General features: G+C 47.9%; 2 protein-coding genes and 1 long non-coding RNA gene across 3 annotated transcripts in view; 2 read left to right on the top strand and 1 right to left on the bottom strand.

The window, feature by feature from the left end:
- LOC119964892 (ral guanine nucleotide dissociation stimulator-like 1) overlaps positions 1–13,526 on the top strand; it is a 56,819-nt gene extending 43,293 nt beyond the window's left edge. Inside the window, 4 exon segments of the mRNA XM_038794978.1 lie at positions 842–1,034; positions 2,343–2,852; positions 11,317–11,431; positions 13,293–13,526. Coding sequence (XP_038650906.1) covers positions 842–1,034; positions 2,343–2,852; positions 11,317–11,431; positions 13,293–13,360 — 886 coding nt within the window. The 3' untranslated portion in view covers positions 13,361–13,526.
- The window catches only part of LOC119964231, a 901,051-nt gene that overhangs the window by 89,451 nt on the left and 789,071 nt on the right, over positions 1–22,529 (top strand).
- Positions 13,837–22,529, bottom strand: part of LOC119964896 — a 47,419-nt gene continuing 38,726 nt past the window's right edge. Inside the window, exon 3 of the long non-coding RNA XR_005460387.1 lies at positions 13,837–14,113. This is a non-coding gene — a long non-coding RNA (uncharacterized LOC119964896). The remainder of the gene's footprint in view (positions 14,114–22,529) is intronic.

The following is a 22,529-nucleotide window of genomic DNA, read 5'->3' as shown; positions in this document are numbered from 1 at the left end:
TGAATTTGATACACACAGTACATAAATCTGTAAATGAAGCTCCATGTCCGTTGTGCGGCAGCTTCCTCGACTGCTAAAGTTGCACTCAGTTGCACTCTTCCAGGTTTCTATTTATCACGAAGTCAAAATACCTACCTTGCTTGCACAATTTCTACACTGCTGTGCTCCTGTCTCTCTGTTTTAGATGGGTACAATGGGATAGGGGCAACCTAATTATCCTTTCATCCATAGATAATGGGGCAGTGCAGAGATATTTATCCTATTATCAAGCCTGCCCGATTCAAATAATGCATTCTGTTGTATTTAAAAGTCTCTATACATTGACACTCTACTCTCTCGATGAAGGCAGGTCTACACAAAAGCATTGCCAAAGTTAACAATACTATTCAATAAAAATATGCCCCCATAACCCTTGTAGCGCAATGACTCATTTTATTACATAACACTCCTATGACGCATCTGGGGAGGATTTAAGATATTGATAAAAAAAACTGTATAAATACAAGTTTATTACTGCTGTTAGTAACTCTCAAAGAGGAACCTTTTTGAATATAGTTCTTTGTAACCAAAATATAAATAGGGTAATAGGTTCTGTTAGGCTTTCGAACTGTAACTTTGGCTCTTTCTCTCTCCATGGGTACTGGAAGTCTTTCGAACATTTTCTATTTTTATTTCAATAAGTTGCATAACCAGCTCAGGTGGGATAGAGTATGTACCTCAATATATTGCAAAAATTGTTCATGTATTGGGACACTGTTTGGTAGCTAAGTGCTGCTCGAATTAACAGTAAACTCTGGAATGCAATGACATTTTTCAGTATTTTTGCCTTTCCCTCCTGCAGCCTATTTCTAGGGGCAGACGTAAACGCAAGCAGCACTCCAACTAAGAACTCTGACCAGCCTAAATCCCCTGAGAGTGGGATCTCAGCAGAGAGTATCAACTCGGTCAGCATTTCACCATCGCATTCTAGCAGTTCGGGAATCAAAGAGCCATGCACTTCGCAGAAGGCTACTCGAAAAGAACCACAGAAAAAGGTGACGCAAAGAGGCATTCATTCACCACACAACATGTTGTCGTAGGAGTTCAAACATCCCCAAGGAGGTTTGGGATCATCTAATACATACCCCACCCCACTCTCCAATTGTAATTTGACAGTCAATGGGATACGAGAATACTTAGCGACAACTGTCATGATCACCAGTCCCTCCTGCCCGACCAAACCCGACTTGCCTTTCTTTGCGGGCATCTGACTATCTGACTGGGCTGACACCTCTTGGCAAACCTTCATCCTTAATTTGAACCTGGCTCCAGCGACAGTCTCATAATTGGCCACTACCAGCAATATGCTACCCAATATGCAAACCGCTGGTCGAAGTGGGGAGGCCTCGCATTTTCAAACCTGAAGGTGGGACTTCTGTCTCAACCATGTTGTTTTCAAAGGCATCGGATGTCAGAAAAATTAAAATTAACACGTACGGATTGCAAACTGATTTTGTTAACATGAAATACAAGTTTGGGTAATACAAGCTAGTTTTGTATAAATATGTACAAAGGAAGCTTTGGATGTTTTGGAGTGCTTTGTGTTTTAAAGTACCCTCCCTGTACAGCTTTACCTTTTTCAGACCTTGTAATCCTCCTCTTCAACAACTTTACTGCCTCTTTATGACCAATAATCTGCAGTCATCTTTGAAGAACTGCTTTACAGTGACCTGGGCGATTTGAGTCCTAATTTCTTCAGTTCTATCTATCCCGCCCCACACCTCATTCTTGTTGTGTCTCTCCTTTCTTTCGATCTATGGTGCTGTCTCTCACCTGCACATGCACCAGCTGGCTCGCTTGCACAAGCGCACATAATATCACCACTGGATGTGTTTAATTTCAACCAGTGTAGGTGCGTGCTCAAGTGAGTAGTCAGATGACGCAGGCAAGTAAATATTTGTTTTGCGTATAGAATTGCTCAAATACTGAGTGTAAACTGAAATCCTAAAGGGATTATTTAACAATTTGAGAGTAGCTTAAATGTTCAAATATAATGGCCCACAGTGCACTTCTGCATGCAATATGCTAAATGATAACTGACAATGTTTGGCTTAACAACTAGTAGACATTAGAGGACATCATTCATCAGAGCTGTATTTAACTTGTAGGGGGAGGAACCAAAGAAAATATTTCACGGTATAATGACCATGAAATTGTGCATTCCTCACTGTCCAGACCAAATAATTGTGTCTGCAATGCCTCCATTTTTGAGGGAATATCGGAGAGATCATGACATAATGGATGTAACTGGGAAGGAGGGCCTACCTGAGATATAATCGTTGACGATTTTCTTTCTGAAATAGTTTATTCTGCAGTCGTCCAAATCTGTGCCTTCATCTTCATCTGGGCACTCTGCGGTCACTACCTCCTCGGGAGTTTCATCGTCGGTCAGCATTGTGTCAAAATCGCCATTAGCCCGCCACACCAAGCCTCGCAAGCAGTCGTTCAAATCTGTGCCTTCATCTTCATCTGGGCCCTCTGTGGTCGCTACCTCCTCGGGAGTTTCATCGTCGGTCAGCATTGTGTCAAAATCGCCATTAGCCCGCCACACCAAGCCTCGCAAGCAGTCGTTCAAATCTGTGCCTTCATCTTCATCTGGGCCCTCTGCGGTCGCTACCTCCTCGGGGGTTTCATCGTCGGTCAGCATTGTGTCAAAGTCGCCATTACCCCGCCACACCAAGCCTCACAAGCGTTCTGCCTCAACCAACTGCTGCAATATATCTCGTCCCATTTACGACCCCAATGCAATAGAAACCCAAATGATCCAAGTCTGCCTAGAGGAGGATAATACAAGTCCATACAAAGACGTTTTGGTAAGTGCATGGTTTTCTTCTTTAGTCATGTTCATGTTGTGTAATGGTTGTCAATGTATTTCATTAGAGAAACATAAATGTAAGGGGACATTTATTTCTGAGAAAAAAATGGCCTCCGAACCATTGATTGCCATGCAGTCACAGTAAAGATGGTTGTGTGACTGATCGCTGCGACTTCACTACATCAAAAGCATGGGAAGTAGACATATTCTATTTCCTGAGTAATTTGACCATCATTTCAACTTGCTTTTAGAGTGCTGTTGCACTGTTTGTTTGGCCTTGGAACCTTTTTACTGTCCGTACTCATTAAATGCGCAGAGCAAGGTGTAGCATTCTTAATAAGCTTATTTGGGGAATGATGCCTATTAATTTTTACTATTCCTCCCTCCCATTAGTCCTCACTCCTTGCACAACAATATGGTAAGGAGGTGCAAATTGGAGCGTGGGTCCTTCAATTAGTGTATGACTAACCAGGTAGCTCTGCTACTGTTAGCTGATTGAGTAATTTTTACAAAGTTTTCCTTGGCTTTGGCTCATGTGGAATTTAAAGGATACCAAATAGAAGAGAACAAATCAAAAATGGGAGAGGAGATGTACACAGTTCAAAATCTAACTTGATGATCCTCATGCATTTTGTGTTTAGCAAGATCATTTCAAATCTCTTTGATTGTGCCTTCCAAATACCTCGGTGTTGATACATTTAAATGTTATAATTGAACACAACCCCTAGATGAGCTCTGTGAAGAAAAGAAAATATTTGTTAGCTTTCTCTAGTAAATCTAAAAGTTTAGCAGTCAGTTAGAATATAATCATTGCAAAACGAGGATTGGCTGACACAATTATGACCTGAGTTGAAGATGGGATGGAGCTGAGTCTTCCCATGTACTGAATGATCTGTTGAGCTGCTTGCAGAAAAATACTTTTCACTGTACCTCGGTACACGCGACAATAAACAAATCCAATCCAATCCAATCGAGTGGGATTTGAGACCGGACTTGGAGCAAGAGTATAGCAATAGTCTATTTAAACAGAATATCTATGAACTACAACAAACTAAACTAGTGACCCAACTAAATGAAAATGAAATGAAAATCACTTATTGTCACAAGTAGGCTTCAATTAAGTTACTGTGAAAAGCCCCTAGTCGCCACATTCCGGCACCTGTCCGGGGAGGCTGGTACGGGAATCGAACCGTGCTGCTGGCCTGCTTGGTCTGCTTTAAAAGCCAGCGATTTAGCCCAGTGAGCTAAACCAGCCCCTACAGCAAAATCTCTAGATTAAAGCAGGATATTTTTACTCCTGTTAAATTGCAATGAGTGGAAGAAAAAGCTACAGAATCATTCTCCATCTTTTGACTTAAGTCAATTACCTTCATTTTGTCCTCTGATTATTGGTGCCCTCTCAATTGGAAACAGTTTTTCCTTATTCACTTTATCAAAACCCTCTTTAGTAAGGAATTGGGAGTCTAAAGTAAGTAAAAGTAAACCACATTTATTTTACAACCGTTATATACACGAGTACTGATAGAACCTCACCAGGTACTACTCTCTCCTGTCGATCAGTTCTACATTGGGACTCATGGGAACTATGCTAATAGTTCAATAAAACACATTGAACTCACTTTACAATCTGGAGCATCTTTTACTCAAAACTGCATCAAATGGCAGCTTATTATTCCAAATTACATAACACAACAAACACTGCAGTGCATTTGGTCATTTAAGAATCCTGTTTACCTAACACCAGTCCAATGTGTCTCATTTTGAGGTGGATGCTACGGGCGCGATTCTCCGGACTCACGACGGTTCGGAGAATAGCGGGCGTCGGAAATTTTTACGGCGACGCTGTTCCGACGCCCTCCCGCTATTCTCCGAATCCCGCAAATTGTCGGAGTCGCGTTTCCCGACAAACGCCTCCTTCCCGCCCCTGACACGACCAGATTCGCCACTGAGAGCCCCCCCGCTATTCACCGGCCCGGATGGGCCGAAGTCCCGACGTCATGGCGCCCTGTTTGGACGTCGTGAAACACACCTGCTTTTTAAATTCGTCAACCAGTCGGCCTGGCTGACGACTGCTTGGAGGAGGTCAGGGCACCACTCTGCGCACCGCTCAGCGCACCGCTCAGCGCACCGCTCGAGTCTGGCCACAACGGGGAAGGCATCCCTGGGAACGGGAGGGGGTCCAGAACGGGGGCAGTGTGGGGGAGACGGGGGAGGCAGTGGGGGAGACGGGGAGGCAGTGGGGGGAGACGGAGGGGGCAGTGGGGGAGACGGAGGGGGCAGTGGGGGAGACGGAGGGGGCAGTGGGGGGAGACGGAGGGGGCAGGGGGGGGAGACGGAGGGGGCAGTGGGGGAGACGGGGGAGGCAGTGGGGGGCGACGGAGGGGGGGGGGTTAGGTAGAGAGTGAGCCGTCCAACCCCGTAACAAAATGTCTGCCAGCATGCCATGGTGTGCAGGTGACGAGGACATGGCCGCTGGTTCCCCTGTGGCTTCCGGCCACAGGCCACTGACGCACCCGTGAGGAGGCCATAGTTTACTGGCCGTTGGATGCAGAAAGTGACCAGGGGTTAGGCTGACCGCGTGTCAGCAGCGCGACCAGGCCACCGGGACACACTGGTATCCCATGGCTGGCGGCTGCCGAGGTGTCGACTAACGTCCGTCTAACATGTCCCGTTTCTCTGCCTCCTACCACCCTTCTGTAGGTTAGCACGATGCATGGGAACAGAACGGCTATGTTCTGCGCAGTGGTTGGGGCCGCTCTACTGGATTTGGAGATGCAGCAGCATCCACAACCCACAACCCGCAGTGGCTGCAGGGCCAGCTGCAGCAGCAGAGGGAAGGGCGAGGAGTTGCCAGTCGTCGAGCAGCATGGGGGGGGGGGGGGGGGGAGGAGGAGGAGAGGAGGCAGGAAGAGGATGAGGAGAGAGTGAGGGTGCAGCCACGGCGTCAGAGGCGACGACCAAAGACGAGGGTGTACCGTGTTCGGTCTCTTTCCTAACAATGCCGGACATCACCTGCAGGAGAAGACTCCGGCTGAGTAGGCAGACGGTGATACATATCTGCGAACTCCTGTCGCACTCGCCCCACGTGGAACGGGTGGTAGGACACACGCGATCCCGGTAGCCATCAAGGTGACGGTCGCTCTGAACTTCTATGCTACCGGCTCCTTCCAGTCTCGAGCGGGGACGTCTCTGGGATCTCCAGTCATCGGTGCACAGGTGCATCCGGGATGTGACGACGCCCTCTATGCCCATCGCCGATCGTACATCACCTTTCCCGAGGACCAAGCAAGTCAAGACTCACGAGCCCGTGGATTTGCCAGTGTGCCGGGATACCGAGGGTTCAGGGGTCAATCGACTGTGTTCACGTCCCCATGCGCCCCGCCTGCTGTGGACAAGGAAGTGTTCACAAACAGGAGGGGGACATACTCCATTAATGTCCAGGTGGTATGCGACCCCCACATGAGGTTCATGACCGTCTGTGCAAGGTTCCCAGGGAGTGTGCATGACTCCTACATACTAGCGCAGTCGTTCATCCCTGCGATGTTTGAGGGACGTCCCCCCCGGCTGAGGGGCTGGTTGCTAGGTGACAGGGGTTATCCGCTGAGGTCTTGGCTGATGACGCCTATACGGAGGCCTCAGACCAATGCGGAAACACGATACAACGAGGCCCATGCAGCAACCAGGGGTGTGGTGGAGCGCTTGCCCTTGGCCTCCTGAAGATGAGATTCAGTGCCTGGACCGCTCGGAGGGGCCCTGCGTACCAGGCCGACAGGGTCGCTCGCATTGTAGTGGTCTGCTGTGCGCTGCACAACATCGCGATGCAGAGGGGAGATGACCTGTTGCAGGAGGCGGAGGGAGAAGCTAGTGGCAGTGGTTGCCAGCACAGAGGAGGAGGAGGAGGAGGAGGAGGACGCTGGCGGTAGTGGCGGGCGCAGCACGCAGACCACGACCCAGGTGCTGGTGATGTCCAGGAGGCGGCACGACGGAACCCGGCAAGGACGGCGGGCACGCGACGCCCTGGTGGCAGCACGGTTCACGCATCGCATGTGACGTCCCCGATGAACACCAAACCACCACCTGCATCGCTAGTCATGCAGAGGGTCACCACACAACTGCCACCACCACAACCCCCCCCCCCCCCCCTCAGTGTACACTGCTCCACTTCGACATGACGCTTATCACTGGGTACAGACGGAATGGCACAACATTGATGGCTGTGTCAGCGGGTGTGATCAGTGCCATGTGGAATGATGACAGCCGCTCTGCGAAGAGCTGTGAGCTCAGAATCGTTAGAGAGAGTCTGACCCATGGCAATAGCTGAACCATCCACCTTGGTGGCCGCTGAGTTCGTCACTGACACTCCATCACGTGCCCGCGTGGGCTAGCTGTGGGAGGGGGGGGTAGGGGCAGGGACTGCACACCCGGCACCGAGGTTTCACCACCCGTCACCCCCAGCGACACTCGGTCACCATCACGATTCCTGTGGCTGTGGAACAATCACACGGTATTACAAGTAAGGTGGAACAGTTGCGTTTAATATTAACAATTATTTACAGGTGCCCTAGCCCCTACAACTAAACTGTGCCCTTCACCCGTGCCAACTTACTCAGTGTCTATCTTAGTTGCCTTACGGGCCCTACCACTACGTCTAAGTGAATCCCCAGATGATACAGCAGGAGTGGAGGAGGATTGCTGCGAATCTCCCCCCTCGACCGTTTCTCCTTGGCTATGCGTTTCCTGGGGCGACCCGGCCTTGATGGGCCAGGCTGCTCTGCGGGCGTCTCGGGTGACATTGTGCCACCCTGCTCTGCCTGCTGCCCACCCGATGCACCAGGGATGGGACGGGGGGAGGCCGAGAATTCCGGGACGTCCCGTGATGGAGTTAATGGGACGGGCCCCGAAACCTCCTCCTCCCTCGGGGAGCCCGGTGGCCCCCGGGCCTCACTTTGGGACCAGAGGTGCGAGCGGGGAGGTTCCCCGTCGCACCACCGACACCTGGCGCTGCCAGTCTGGAGGCCTGCAACGGTATCCACCAGGATCCGAAGGTTTGCAGAGACGGAGTCCAGGGAGTTAGACATTCCCGCCAGGGACTGTGCGATCTCAACCTGTGTGTGCACGACGCCATCCAGCACATGTGTCAGGCGGTTGATGGTCTCCGCGACTGACTGCTGGTACTGTGCCAGCGACTGCTGGGACTGTGCCAGCGACTGCTGGGACTGTGCTATCGACTGCTGGGACTGTGCCATGGCGTGCTGCGACTGGCCAATGACCTGCTGAGACTCGGCCATGGCCCGCAGGGCGCCGGCAATGTCGTTTTGGCTCTGGCACATTGCTGCCTGTGAGAGGGCAACCCTGTCCAGGGCCGAGGATGACGCTGTGCACATTAACCCCAACGTCTTGCATAACCTGACCCATTGCCTCCACCGCGGATGCCACCCGTGCGGTGTCGGACTGGGTCTCTGCCATGAGCGGCACCACTCCTGCTCTTGGACGCGGTTTCGACTCCTCTAACAGCGTCTGCAGAGTCTGGAAGGAAGCCCTCATCCCGTCATTGTTTCCCTGGGTTTCCTGAGGCATCGGCTGTGCGGGTGGGTTGATAAACTCCAGGAACTCAGAAAACGTCTGGGAGCCAGCTGCATCCTGGGCCTGGTCTGGCCTCCGCGAGTCCGGGCCCTCTGTTGCTCCGACCTCCACCTGCTGTACCTGCTCAGCTGTGATGTGCCAAACCAGACTGTGCCCCAGGAGACTCATCACTAAATAGGCCCGCCGGGGTGTGTGTCTCTGGGATGATGGATGTGGTGGGAGGAAAGCAGTGCCGCAAGCCCGACGCTCTCAATGCTTAGGGCCTCGTCCATGGTGTGGGGCTGCTCAGCGACAGGAGGGTTGTCCCTGGCCATTTCTGGTGGTGGTGGTGGACTTCGAACCCTCTGTGCGTCCTGGTCCGCAGATTGGGTTGGGGCGGATAGGGCTGCCCGCTGATCGGGCACCCTCTGTTGTGAGGCCCCGGGTGAGGTGGCGGCAGATTCCTGTCTCCGTCTGCAGCCAGACGGCCCTGGTCGTTCGGCATCACGTCCTAGGGAAGAGAATGAGACGGGTTATTTCGATTTGCTCGGCAGGCCGCTGGACGGTCCCAGTGGGCAGGGTGTGTGAAGGGACAGAGGATGGGGGAGGTGTCCCAGTGGGCAGGGTTTGTGAAGGGACAGAGGATGGGGGAGGTGTCCCAGTGGGCAGGGTTTGTGAAGGGACAGAGGATGGGGGAGGGGGGGGTGTTTGTCAGGGAGGGTTGTCTCACTTGCTGCAGTTCCGCCAACCTCGCATTGCGCGATATCGCGGGTGGCAGACCCCCCAACAAGGTCCAGTGCCCTCTGTTCAAAGGTGCTGAGGGGGTGCATGTTGGGCGAACCCCCTCCAGTCTTGTGCCGCTCACGGTGGTTATGACCGGCCTTGGCCTGTTGGGGGAGGGAACATAGGTAGATCATTACAAAACGGTAGGTATCAGCAGTCCGTTCAGATACTGGCACAGTTTGGGGGGGGCAAGTTGTCATCAGACGATTGCATCTCTCCTCGGGGCAGAGCGCTGGGTCTGTGACAACTTTGTGAACCACCTCAAATAACTCTGCCCCAATCCCTCTCCCCCCCCCCCGGGCAGTGAAGGGGAGGGATGGTTGTGACTAGGGGGCACCCTCATGGCACTTACCCTGGCAGACCTGGTGAGGTCGTGTAGCTTCTTTCGACATTGCTCTGCTGAGCGAGGGGTCTGCCCCACAGCACTGACGGCAGCAGCCACGTCACGCCAGGCCTGGCGTACCGCGCTGGCAGGTTGGCGATGCCCTCTCCGCGGGCGGATGATGCCCCTCCTCTGCTCCACGGCATCGAGCAGCGCCTCGACGTCTGCATCTACAAAGCGAGGAGCAGCTCTCCTCGGCTTCCGACATCCTGCCGACAGATTCTGTGGTCGCCCGCACCTTTTTACGGCGTCGGGCGGCGTCACATGGGCGGGGTTCGTGTCGTCGTCGCGTTCCGTCGTCATCACGCACGTAATTGACGCGGCCCGCGCTACTAGCCCATTTCCAGGAAGTGAATCCGTCGGGAAATGAAGCCTTCGCGACCGTCGTAAAACGGTCCCGATTTTTACGACGGTTTGCCGACTTTCCGCGGGTGCGGAGAATTTCGCCCTACATTTTTGAACTTCACTCTGGAACTAAATGTTGCGAAGTGTCTCCTTAATCGGTTTCTGAATCTATTTTAAGTAAATATGCACTAATATTAGTAAATGTCAGACTAATCCTTTTGGCATTAGGAAAGTAAATGTCAAAAATAGGAAAATGGTATAGGAGGAAAAGAAATGGAGCATTTAAATGAATCTTTTGTACAAATGTATTTGCTTTAATCTGCAAATGTGGATAAAATTGCTCGGGAATCCTAGTGACAGAACACTGGTCTCTGTTACTCTTGTATATTCATGCATGTGCCCTTCAGTGCTCACAGTGAATGGTTTACAGAGCATGAAGGCAGGTTTTGCAATCCCAATCCAGGGAATCCAAGTTCAAATGCAGCAACACCGAGACAATACCCAGGGTTGGGCTGACAAGTTGTGAGTTAGATTTGCGCCACACAAGTGCCAGGAAATGACCATCTCCTTCAAGAGAGGATCTAATCATTGCCCCTTGACATTCAATGGCATTACCATTGAATTACTGCTGAATCCCCCACAATCAACATCCCGAGGGTTGCCATTGATCAGAAACTGAACTGGACTAGCCGTATTAATACTGTGGCTACCAGGACAGGTCAAAGGCTAGGAATCCCACGGTGAGTAACGCACCAACAACACTCGGCTCGACACAATCCAGGACAAAGCCCACTTGATTTCTGCTCCTTCCACAAACATTCAAACCCTCCATCACCGATGAACAATGGCAGCCATGTCTACCATCTGCAAGATGCACTAAGGGACTTTGCAAGGTTCCTTAAACAGCGCCTTCCAAACCCATGACCACTACCATCTAGAAGGACAAGAGCAGCAGATACCTGGGAACACCACCACCTGGAGTTTGCCCTCACCACCCTGACTTGGAACTATATCGCCACTCCTCCACTGTCGCTGGGGCAAAATTCTTGAACTCCCTCCCTAACAGCACAGTGGATGTACCTACACTTCAAGAACTGCAACAGTTCAAGAAGGCACCTACCACTACCTTGTGAAGGGCAACTAGGGATGGGCAATAAATGTTCACCTAACCAGCGCCCACATCCCGTCAATTAAGTTTTAAAAAGTTGGGGGTGGTCGAGGGTCATAGACCAGTTTTATAAATGGGTATTATTTCTCTGATGTAACTTGTACAGCATTCAATGCAATATTACTTTTCATCTACCGGGTGAAAGCAACCATTTTCAAGCCCTTTGGAAAGGCCTTGCACTTCATTATTCTGAATGAAAAGTAAATACTTTTTCCTCCTTAGGTGACAAACCAAGAGAAAGCACCTGCTGTTGTCCAGAGAGCCGTGACCATGCACAACATGGAAGAACTGTATGCAGAGGATTATCAGCTAGTACAGATCATCTCAAAAGAGCGAGGTGAGAGGTGTTTCAATTTGTGATGAATCATCATCTCTGGCAGCAGATTGGTATTTTTTTCTAATTTCACCAAACTGGGAAAATTCAAATTCCTGCCACTGAACATGGCTGATTGCACTCAGCTGGATCCAACTTGGAGGAATAAAAACAAAGTGCTAGAAAAATGCAGCAGGTCTGGTAACATCTGTGGAGAGAGAAAGAGTTAGCGTTTTGAATCAATGTGACTCCTCTTAAGAAAAATGATAGGGACTTGTAACTCGGTTTCTCTCCACAGATGCTACCAGACCTGCTGAGCTTTTCCAGCATTTTCAGTTTCTTTTTGCGATTTTCCAGCAATCGCAATTTTTTTTTGCTTTTTATCCAACGTGGAGGAGTTTGACATTACGTTCCTTACTAAGTAGCAGCTATTATCTGCATCCAATGAAAGCAACCAATTTTATGATCTATGAACTATGTCAACCAATCTCCTGAAAGTGATATTATATTGAAAGATGGACATGTGGAGTTGGTAATGGAGTCAATATTGAATAATTCACAATTTTATCAACTTTATTAGTTTCTAATTCCAGCAGGTTATTCCTCTCCACCCCACCCCACCCCAATAAATTACCATTTTAGTTTGTGAAATCAAGAACCATTTTTTTTTACCTTGGCCCTCCAACAATCTGGCCCATAAAGCAAGGAAACGTAAGCTACATTTTGTATCCTCTGTCCCCACTACCTCCCCAAGAAAAAGTTGAAGTCAGGATCAGTCTTTGAGGCTTTGATTCTGCCATGGTTAAAAATCCTACAAACTCTCAACTGTCCAGACTCCACCAAGCAGAATACTCATTAGGTGGAATTTTACAATGCATTTTACATGCTAGTCTGATCAGAGTTTTTTTTTTTAATTCTCTGGATGCAATATTACTGGCCAAAGCTAGCATTTATGTGCATCCCTCATTGCCCTGAGGAAAATGGGGATAGTAAGTTTCATCTTTGAGTTCATAGAATCCCTACAGTGCTGAATGAGGCCATTCAGCCCATCCAAGTCTGTATCTACCCTCCAAAAGAACACCTGCCGAGGCCCACTCCTCTGCCCTATCCCCATAATCCACCTAACCTCCACATCCCTGGACACCAAAGGACAATTTTTTAGCACGGCGAATCTGTCTAACCTGCGCATCTAGGACTGTGGAAAGAAACCCACACAGACACAGGGAGAACGTGCAAACTCTACACAGACTATCACCCAACGTCGGAATTGAACCCGGGTCCCTGGCGCTGTGAACAGCAGTGCTGACCACCTTGCTGTCTTATGCTGGGGTTTCTTTCAATAATGGTTCCTCCCCAATGGTGTTAGGTACAGGATTTAGCTCCAACAATAATGAAATATTTGATAATGTTTTTCAGCGATAACACAACAGTAGCTATAATACTTCAATACTGGCAAGAACATAACCCAATTGTTTTGCTAATGATCCAATTCTGTAATGTCAACGTTCTTTCGGAAAGGAAACCAGATATCCTTACCTGGTTTGGCCTGTGCATTGTTAACTTGTAACTGCTTCCTGAAATGGTCTAGCAAGTCATTCAGTTGTACCAAACTGTGAGTAAGAGAGTGGGCACCACCAATATTCTCAATGGAGGGGGGGGGGGGGGGGGGTGTTGCAACTGGGAAGGAGCAATAACTTCTGGTCATATCCTGAGATTAAATAATTTGTTTTCATTTATTGAGCCTATCCAAGAAGGGTGTATTTGTCATACATTCAGAACCCTTGCAGCCATTCATACTTCCACATCTAAATTGCAGTTGGATCCTACGCATTAGCCAATCAAAATGCATGTGTAAATAACCATGGACATTTATTTTTCTTTTCAGAATTGGTTATTCCAGACGATGCCAATGTGTATTATGCTATGAGTAAATTGAATTTTAATTTCGTCTGAGAACACCGCTTCTCGAACAAACCGGTTCTGCCGCGAAGCCAGTCATGCTTGGCCCTACCCAAAGCAGCCAAAACAGGAAAATCAGCACAACCCTGGGCATCCAAAACAGGAAAATCAATGCAACCTGGGCATCCAAAACAGGAAAAGCAGCACAACTCGGAGCAGCCAAAAAGGAAAAATTTAGCGCACCGACTCAGCAAGATTGGGCTGTAAGGAGTGTCGCTTTCATGCAGCTGTACCTGTCAGAGCTAAAAACACCACTCAGTATAGAAAAGCCCCTGCAATATATGTGAATAAATTCCCCTTGACTGAATTCTACTTAAATTATTGGGCCACCATCGATAGCATTGACCGAACTTTAACTTTTGAGCACAATGCTGAAAAATGTTGAAATATTTTGCACATCAGCTCTTTTGAAAAATGGCTGGAGGATTGGAGCCTGTCACCAAGTCTGCTGGCTAAGCACAGACTGATGAAGATTATGTGCTTGGCGAAAGAGGAAAAAAATGTATTTGTTATGTATGTTTTGTGTGACTATTTGCAAATGATCTGGCCTGGGTTCCTCCATGATCGCTTTGTAGCAAGTGAACCAGCCACCATCTTGTCACTGGCCGGATGATGAATACTTCAACAAAAGTATTTAGATTGCCCTTGAACTCTTCAGCAGATGTTTCCTGTCTTCCCTCTTTACTTTTCCAGTGGCTTCACCTCTTCTGGATTATACAGCATTGTCTTGCCTTCAACGTAGGACAACTGCAAGAAATATGAAATTGTTTATTATTGCCAATGTTGTTGCACTTGTTTTGAATTGATGTTCAGCTTTTATACTGAATTTATATTGAATTGTATTTGGTATATATTGTAACTAAACTTTTTGGGGAAAAAAATCTTTAAAAGCTGCAGAGGGGACAGATCATCTGAGATATGAATACTTTTTGTCCCTCATATGTTCAATTACTTACAACTGCCATTGTTGTGGGCGAGCCTACAGTAATAAAAGACTAAGCAATATCCTTTCTGTATGAAAGTACAGATCTTAATGGTCAAGAACCCAACAGACAACTTAATTCATTGACCTCTTCATTTTTATTGCAATCACTTCTCAGGTGTAGGAGAGCACTAATTCTGTGTGTTCACTCATTAGATGTATCCAAAAAAATAATCCCATCAAAAGTAGCAAAAAATGCCAAGAATGTCTTAACAGTATTTGTCTCTTATCAAATTCAGGTTTGCACTATGTATAAATTAACCACCAGAAAAACTGCAAGTGCTGAAGCACTTTAACATTTCTAGCGTCTTCCACACTCAACGTTCCAGTGTCCTTTCCCAATATGAATCGACGTGCCCATGAGTTGTGGTGAGAAGGTATTTGGAGAGCTCACCAGCTGGTTTAGGGTGGTCCATGTATTTTTTTGTGTTGCTTAACAACCACTTGGTGCCCTGTAATAGGATTCACTTATCAGACACAGGCACAATTACACAAGACCACTTGTCACTAAAAGGTTCAACATCTGGGCTATGCCAACTACACTTGACACAGGTATTAGAGGAAATCATATTGTTACTTGTGCAGTTTACTTTTCTAAGTGTACCTTTTGGAAACATCTTCCATGTTCCTGATATATGATATAATTTGTTTTAAATAAAAAGTTACTAAAATTTCAACGCATCAAATGTTTGATTTTATTCAGTTGAAATGGAGGCAGGGCCTGACATATCACACACGTTATGTGTGCACTTCATATCTAAATAGTTATTTCATTGCCCGTTGGTACTCCAGTAGGCAATTTCCATGTGTTGCGAGCTCCTCTTAATGTGGTGTTATGGATGTTTGTATCCTAGAAACCAAGACTAATGATCGGGTGACTGCAGTGTCATGTTTTTACACCAGCTGATCAAATAATATAGCCAAGCCACATGTTCTCCAATGGTATGGTGATGAGTTGAAAAACAAAAGTAGTTAACTATTGGCATTATTTTTATATACAAGCATTCCACCCCCTCTTTGTACCAGTTTTCCCCCAGTAAGTGTTTTATGCTTTGATGATTTTTTAGACAATGACACTGGGCATATCTACAGATGTGGTCAGGATGTTTTCCCTCCCTGTCCATCCCCCATTTCATTGTTCAACATGAAACGGTATTCACCAAAGTTGTGGTGTGAACAATTAGATTTACAACTTTTTAAATGGGGCAGCTTCTGCATTCCCCATTTTAAAATGTCTTGCCCCATCTGAAATTTTTGGCTATTTTGCTGTTGCCTTAGATGTATCCTCCATCGTCCTTGTCTCTCACTCTCCTTTCTTCCTTCCCAACTTGTGTGTCTATCTTTTATCTCTGCTAGCTAGATCAGATTCAAAGTTGATTGCTAATGCTATGATTCTAAGGTCTAACTTACTTCAGTCTTAAAATAATCCATCAATTTTTCCACTCATAAGAAATCCGTATGTGTAACTTTTCCAAATAAGGTGGGAGTTAGTTTAACTTCCATGATTAGTTTGTAAGTGGATAAGTTGATTATGCTTAATGTTTACACAAGATTTGGAAGGTGTTTATCTATAGATATTAGGTCAGATGACCAACTCTGCAATCTATCCAGACTGAAAGTGGAGACCATAATACAACATGTCTTAATGGATAAATCTATGCTGGTGATGCAGCGCTAGTCACTCATGCAGAAACTCAGCTATAAATAAGCATGGATTGTCTCTCCCATGACTGTAACCTGTTCTTGTTCTTACTACAAGCCATACAACATGTTTAGCGTGGCCAATTGACCTAGCCTGCACATCTTTCGGTTGTGGGGGTGAGACCCACGCAGACACTGGGAGAATGTGCAAACTCCACACGGGCAGTGACCCAGAGCCAGGATCAAATCCAAGTCATAGACCTGAAAAAATAAGTCATCGGTGGACTGAGGCAGCAGTGCTAACCACTGTGCCATCATGCCACCCTTTATTGGCATTTAGTAACAAAAGTTATACACAACTGATAGCCATTGGCAAGAACGCAAGGAAGAAGCTAATAAACAGCAACTTCATAAACATCTATACAACAGGTTGTCACTTCCCTATGAACCAGGTTGCTGTGCTCACATTCGCTTATATTTCCAATCAATGCCAGAACTCTCTATTTCTATTTACACTTATTTTGACAGGGGGAGGTCCTGTTTTCCCCCATTGAGTTTTCAAGGGAGGTTCAGACGGTGCTCCTCCTCGATTTTCCATGTGTAGGGGGAGGCTGTGTCCCCTCTGGCGAGTGGCCTTCCTCCCCGTCTCTCATCTGTGCATGAGCTCCCTTTCATCCCGGCAGAACACCCTGCCCTGCCACCCCGTTCCTCTTTCACCCGTCCCCTGCCCCCTGCAGTTAGTTCCATGTTACAAACAGGCCTTCAGAGGTTTGTGAACTTCCATGTATCGTGGAATCTGGGGACCTTCTGATCGAGAATTTAATCTTTAATCTCAGGAAGTCGGCCATGTCTGAGAGCCACTCTTGAGGCCCTGGGTGGTGCTGCCAACTTCCAACCTGGCAGAAGTCTCCACCTGGTGATCAGTTAGATGGTCTCCACCTGGCGATCTGTGAGGCGAAGGCCAAGGCATTGGCTCCGCGCCCCCCACCCACACACACACCTCCCTGTGTAGAGTACTGGATGCTTTAACTCCCCAAAGACTGCCACAGATGGGTATGGCTCTAGCGGCCCCCACTTCCCCGACAACCCTGGGCATTGCCTCAAAAGAGGCTGTCCAGAAGTCCAAATCTGGGGCAGGACCAGAACATGTGGGAGTGGTTGGCCGGACCCCCTGACAGAGCTCGCACTTAATCTCCACCTTTGGGAAGAACCTGCTCATGTATGTCTTGGTGAGATGCACTCTGCACCACCTTGAGCAGCATCCGGCTTAACCCGGCGCTGCAGAGGGTGGAGTTTTTCCTGTGCAGCTCCTTGCTCCAGAGTCCTCTCTCTTCCCCCCCCCCCCCCCCCATCTCAATGGGCAACTCCTCCGTCCAGTTCTGTCTGGTCTTGTCCAATGGGATCCTGATCTTTTCCATGAGATATCTGTAAATGTCGCCACATTGAAAATTCCTAACCAATCCCAGCCTTACCATTGGTCCAAAAGTGGGTGTCTGGGTCTCTGCGTGAGAAAGTCGCACAGCTGCAGGTATCTGAGCTTGTTCCTTTCGGGAGTGGAGCTTTTCCGAGTGTTTCTCCCAAGGTCACCATCTACCTTCCATGTGCGTGTCCTTTTACTCTCAATGTCCCTCTGTCCTCTTCCCCCCCCCCCCCCCCCCCCTCCCCTCCCAAAATGTCCCAAATAAGGCATCTATCTTTGCTGGTATGAATCTATGGTTATTGCAGCTGGGGGCTTCATAGACACTACCACCAAGCTTGAAATGGCGCCTGAATTGGTTCCACGGCTTTAGTGTGGCCACGACTACTGGGCTCCTGGACTTTGTGCTGGCCAGCTGGTTCGACTCATAGAGAAACAGGTCATTTGCACAGAGTGCAACTGTGCTCCCTGCCCCCTCACCAAATCCCTGTCCACCACTATGCCAGTCTCAGGGTGATGGCCAGTGGTTTGATTGCCAGTACAAACAGAGTGGGGATAATGGGCACCCCGCTTCGTTTCCCCTCTGCAACCAAAAGTACTCTGAGCTGGTGGCATTTGTCCGTATGCTCATCAGAGGAGCGCTGAACAGGAGCACCACCCATGAGGTGAACCCTAACCCAAACCGTTCAAGCACCTCCATGAGGTGCCTCCATTCTACTCCATCGAAGGCTTTCTCAGCATCCAGGGAAACGATCACCTCTGGTGCCTTCCCCCTGGATGGCGTTATTATTACATTCAGCAGGCATCTGATGTTCCCTGTTAGCTGTCTGCCTTTGCAAACCCATCTGATCTTCCATGATCACCTCTGGCAGGCAGCTCTCCAGGCACCTCCCCAACGTTTTCGCTAGAACTTCTTGCATCAATATTTGGAGAGGGATGGATCTGTATGATCCACACTTTGTCGGGTCTGTGTCCTTTTTTGGGATCAGTGAGATTGAGGCCTAGGCCACTGTGGGTGGCAGGGTCCCCATTGACGGTGAGTTGTGGAACATTTCCTGCAAGTGCGGGGCCACGCTGCTACAAATTCCATCAGCAGCATTTTCCTTTCCCACCAGCATGGCGGGCAAGACCTCCCTGTTCTGATTGCAGGCTACATAACCATTGATGGCTTGGGATATCTTTGTGCAGAATTCCTTAACGGCAAGGAGAACTGTATCCAGCCTCCATGGGGGATATTGGGCCCGGTCCTTCTCCAACCTCGCGTCCATATAATGTGGCACGTGATCAGAGATTACAATGTTTTTTTGTCGAACGTTGTGTCGTCGCAGTTCGGAGCCTATATATTTACCAAGACTACCGGTGTACTGACCATAACAAATTGTCCCCTGTGCCACACACACACACACACACACCACACCCCCCCCCCCCCCCCCCCCAGGGTCCATCATTGTGCTTGTCGCGGTGAATGAAACTATCATGTTAATTAGAGACCATAAGACCATAAGACATAGGAGCGGAAGTAAGGCCATTCGGCCCATCGAGTCCACTCCACCATTCAATCATGGTTGATTTCAACTCTATTTACCCGCTCTCTCCCCATAGCCTTAATTCCTCGAGAAATCAAGAATTTATCAATTTCTGCCTTAAAGACACTCAACGTCCCGGCCTCCACTGCCCTCTGTGGCAATGAATTCCACAGACCTACCACTCTCTGGCTGAAGAAATTTCTCCTCATCTCTGTTCTAAAGTGACTCCCTTTTATTCTAAGGCTGTGCCCCCGCGTCCTAGTCTCCCCTGCTAATGGAAACAACTTCCCTACGTCCATCCTATCCAAGCCATTCATTATCTTGTAAGTTTCTATTAGATCTCCCCTCAACCTCCTAAACTCCAATGAATATAATCCCACGATCCTTAGACGTTCATTGTATGTTAGGCCTACCATTCCTGGGATCATCCGTGTGAATCTCCGCTGGACCCACTCCAGTGCCAGTATGTCCTTCCTGAGGTGTGGGGCCCAAAATTGCTCACAGTATTCTAAATGGGGCCTAACTAGTGCTTTATAAAGCCTCAGAAGTACATCCCTGCTTTTATATTCCAAGCCTCTTGAGATAAATGACAACATTACATTTGCTTTCTTAATTACGGACTCAACCTGCAAGTTTACCTTTAGAGAATCCTGGACTAGGACTCCCAAGTCCCTTTGCACTTTAGCATTATGAATTTTGTCACCGTTTAGAAAATAGTCCATGCCTCTATTCTTTTTTCCAAAGTGCAAGACCTCGCACTTGCCCACGTTGAATTCCATCAGCCACTTCTTGGACCATTCTCCTAAACTGTCTACATCTTTCTGCAGCCTCCCCACCTCCTCAATACTACCAGCCCCTCCACCTATCTTTGTATCATCGGCAAACTTGGCCAGAATGCCCCCAGTCCCGTCATCTAGATCGTTAATATATAAAGAGAACAGCTGTGGCCCCAACACTGAACCCTGCGGGACACCACTTGTCACCGGTTGCCATTCCGAAAAAGAACCTTTTATCCCAACTCTCTGCCTTCTGTCTGACAGCCAATCGTCAATCCATGTTAGTACCTTGCCTCGAATACCATGGGCCTTATTTTACTCAGCAGTCTCCCGTGAGGCACCTTGTCAAAGGCCTTTTGGAAGTCAAGATAGATAACATCCATTGGCTCTCCTTGGTCTAACCTATTTGTTATCTCTTCAAAGAACGCTAACAGGTTTGTCAGGCACGACCTCCCCTTACTAAATCCATGCTGACTTGTCCTAATCCAACCCTGCACTTCCAAGAATTTAGAAATCTCATCCTTAACGATGGATTCTAGAATTTTGCCAACAACCGAGGTTAGGCTAATTGGCCTATAATTTTCCATCTTTTTTCTTGTTCCCTTCTTGAATAGGGGGGTTACAACAGCGATTTTCCAATCCTCTGGGACTTTCCCTGACTCCAGTGACTTTTTGAAAGATCATAACTAACGCCTCCACCATTTCTTCAGCTATCTCCTTTAGAACTCTAGGATGTAGCCCATCTGGGCCCGGAGATTTATCAATTTTCAGACCTTTTAGTTTCTCTAGCACTTTCTCCTTTGTGATGGCAACCATATTCAACTCTGCCCCCTGACTTTCCTGAATTGTTGGGATATTACTCATGTCTTCTACTGTGAAGACTGACGCAAAGTACTTATTAAGTTCCTCAGTTATTTCCTTGTCTCCCATCACTAGATTACCAGCGTCATTTTGGAGCGGCCCAATGTCTACTTTTGCCTCCCGTTTCTTTTTAATGTATTTAAAGAAACTTTTACTATCATTCCTAATGTTACTAGCTAGCCTACCTTCATATTTGATCCTCTCCTTCCTTTTTCTCTCTTTGTTAGCCTCTGTTTGTTTTTGTAGCCGTCCCAATCTTCTGACTTCCCACTACTCTTTGCCACATTATAGGCTCTCTCTTTTGCCTTGATGCATTCCCTGACTTCCTTTGTCAGCCATGGCTGCCTAATCCTCCCTCTGATAACCTTTCTTTTCTTTGGGATGAACCTCTGCACTGTGTCCTCAATTACTCCCAGAAACTCCTGCCATTGCTGTTCTACTGTCTTTCCCACTAGGCTCTGCTTCCAGTCAATTTTCGTCAGTTCCTCCCTCATGCGCCTGTAATTACCTTTATTTAACTGTAAAACCTTTACATCTGATTCTACCTTCCTTCTTTCAAATTGCAGACTGAATTCTACCATATTATGATCACTGCTTCCTAAGTGTTCCCTTACTTTAAGATCTTTTATCAATTCTGGCTTATTACATAACACTAAGTCCAGAATAGCCTGTTCCCTCGTGGGCTCCATCACAAGCTGTTCCAAAAAGCCATCCTGTAAACATTCAATGAATTCCCTTCCTGTGGGTCCACTGGCAACATTATTTACCCAGTCCACCTGCATATTGAAGTCCCCCATGATCACTGTGACCTTGCCTTTCTGACATGCCCTTTCTATTTTGTGGTGCATTTTGTGCCCCTGGTCCACTGTCAGGAGGCCTGTACATAACTCCCATTATGGTTTTTTTGCCTTTGTGGTTCCTCAACTCTACCCACACAGACTCCACATCGTCTGACCCTATGTTGTTTAGTGCTATTGATTTAATTTCATTTCTAATTAACAAGGCAACCCCGCCCCCTCTACCCACCTCTATGTCTTTTCGATAGGTTGTAAATCCCTGGATGTTTAACTGCCAGTCCTGAACCCCCTGCAACCACGTCTCTGTGATGCCTACTACATCATACCTGCCAGTCACGATCTGGGCCACAAGCTCATCTACCTTGTTCCGTACACTGCGGGCATTTAAATATAGCACCTTTAATTCCCTATTGACTGTCCCTTTTTGTTTTCTTAGTGTGGTGGACCTTGGTTTACTGAGCCTTTCCATACACTGTGTCATATTTTGTGAGATGGGGACTATCGCAACCTCTCCTGAGCTCTGTCTTTTTGTGATTTTTTGTAATCCTAAGCAGCTACGCTTTCCACTGATTCCTTCACCTCTTGGTTCCCTGACTTTCCTTTCCCCCCCAATCTCTAGTTTAAAGTCCTATTGACAACCCTAATTACTCTTTTCGACCAGAACGCCAGAGCATAGAACAGTACAGGCCCTTCGGCCCACAATGTTGTGCCGGCCATTTATCCTAATCTAAGATCAACCTAACCTACACCCCTTCAATTTACTGCTGTCCATGTGCCTGTCCAAGAGTCGCTTAAATGTCCCTAATGACTCTGACTGCCACCTCCGCTGGCAGTACATTCCACGCACCCACCACTCTCTGTGTAAAGAACTTACCCCTGACATCTCCCCTATACCTTCCTCGAATCACCTTAAAATTATGTCCCCTCATGACAGACATCTCCGCGCTGGGGAAAAGTCTCTGGCTATCCACTCTATCCATGCCTCTCATCACCTTGTACACCTCTATCATGTCACCTCTCTTCCTTCTTCACTCCAGTGAGAAAAGCCCTAGCTCCCTCAACCTTTCTTCATAAGACATGCCCTCCAGTCCAGACAGCATCCTGGTAAATCTCCTCTGCACCCTCTCCAAAGCATCCACATCCTTCCTATAATGAGGCGACCA

Source organism: Scyliorhinus canicula, chromosome 4 (genome assembly GCF_902713615.1).
Source record: "Scyliorhinus canicula chromosome 4, sScyCan1.1, whole genome shotgun sequence".
In the NCBI taxonomy this organism is placed as follows: Eukaryota; Metazoa; Chordata; class Chondrichthyes; order Carcharhiniformes; family Scyliorhinidae; genus Scyliorhinus; species Scyliorhinus canicula.
Note: the sequence above shows the minus strand (reverse complement) of the source record. Positions and strands in the feature narration are given on the sequence as shown.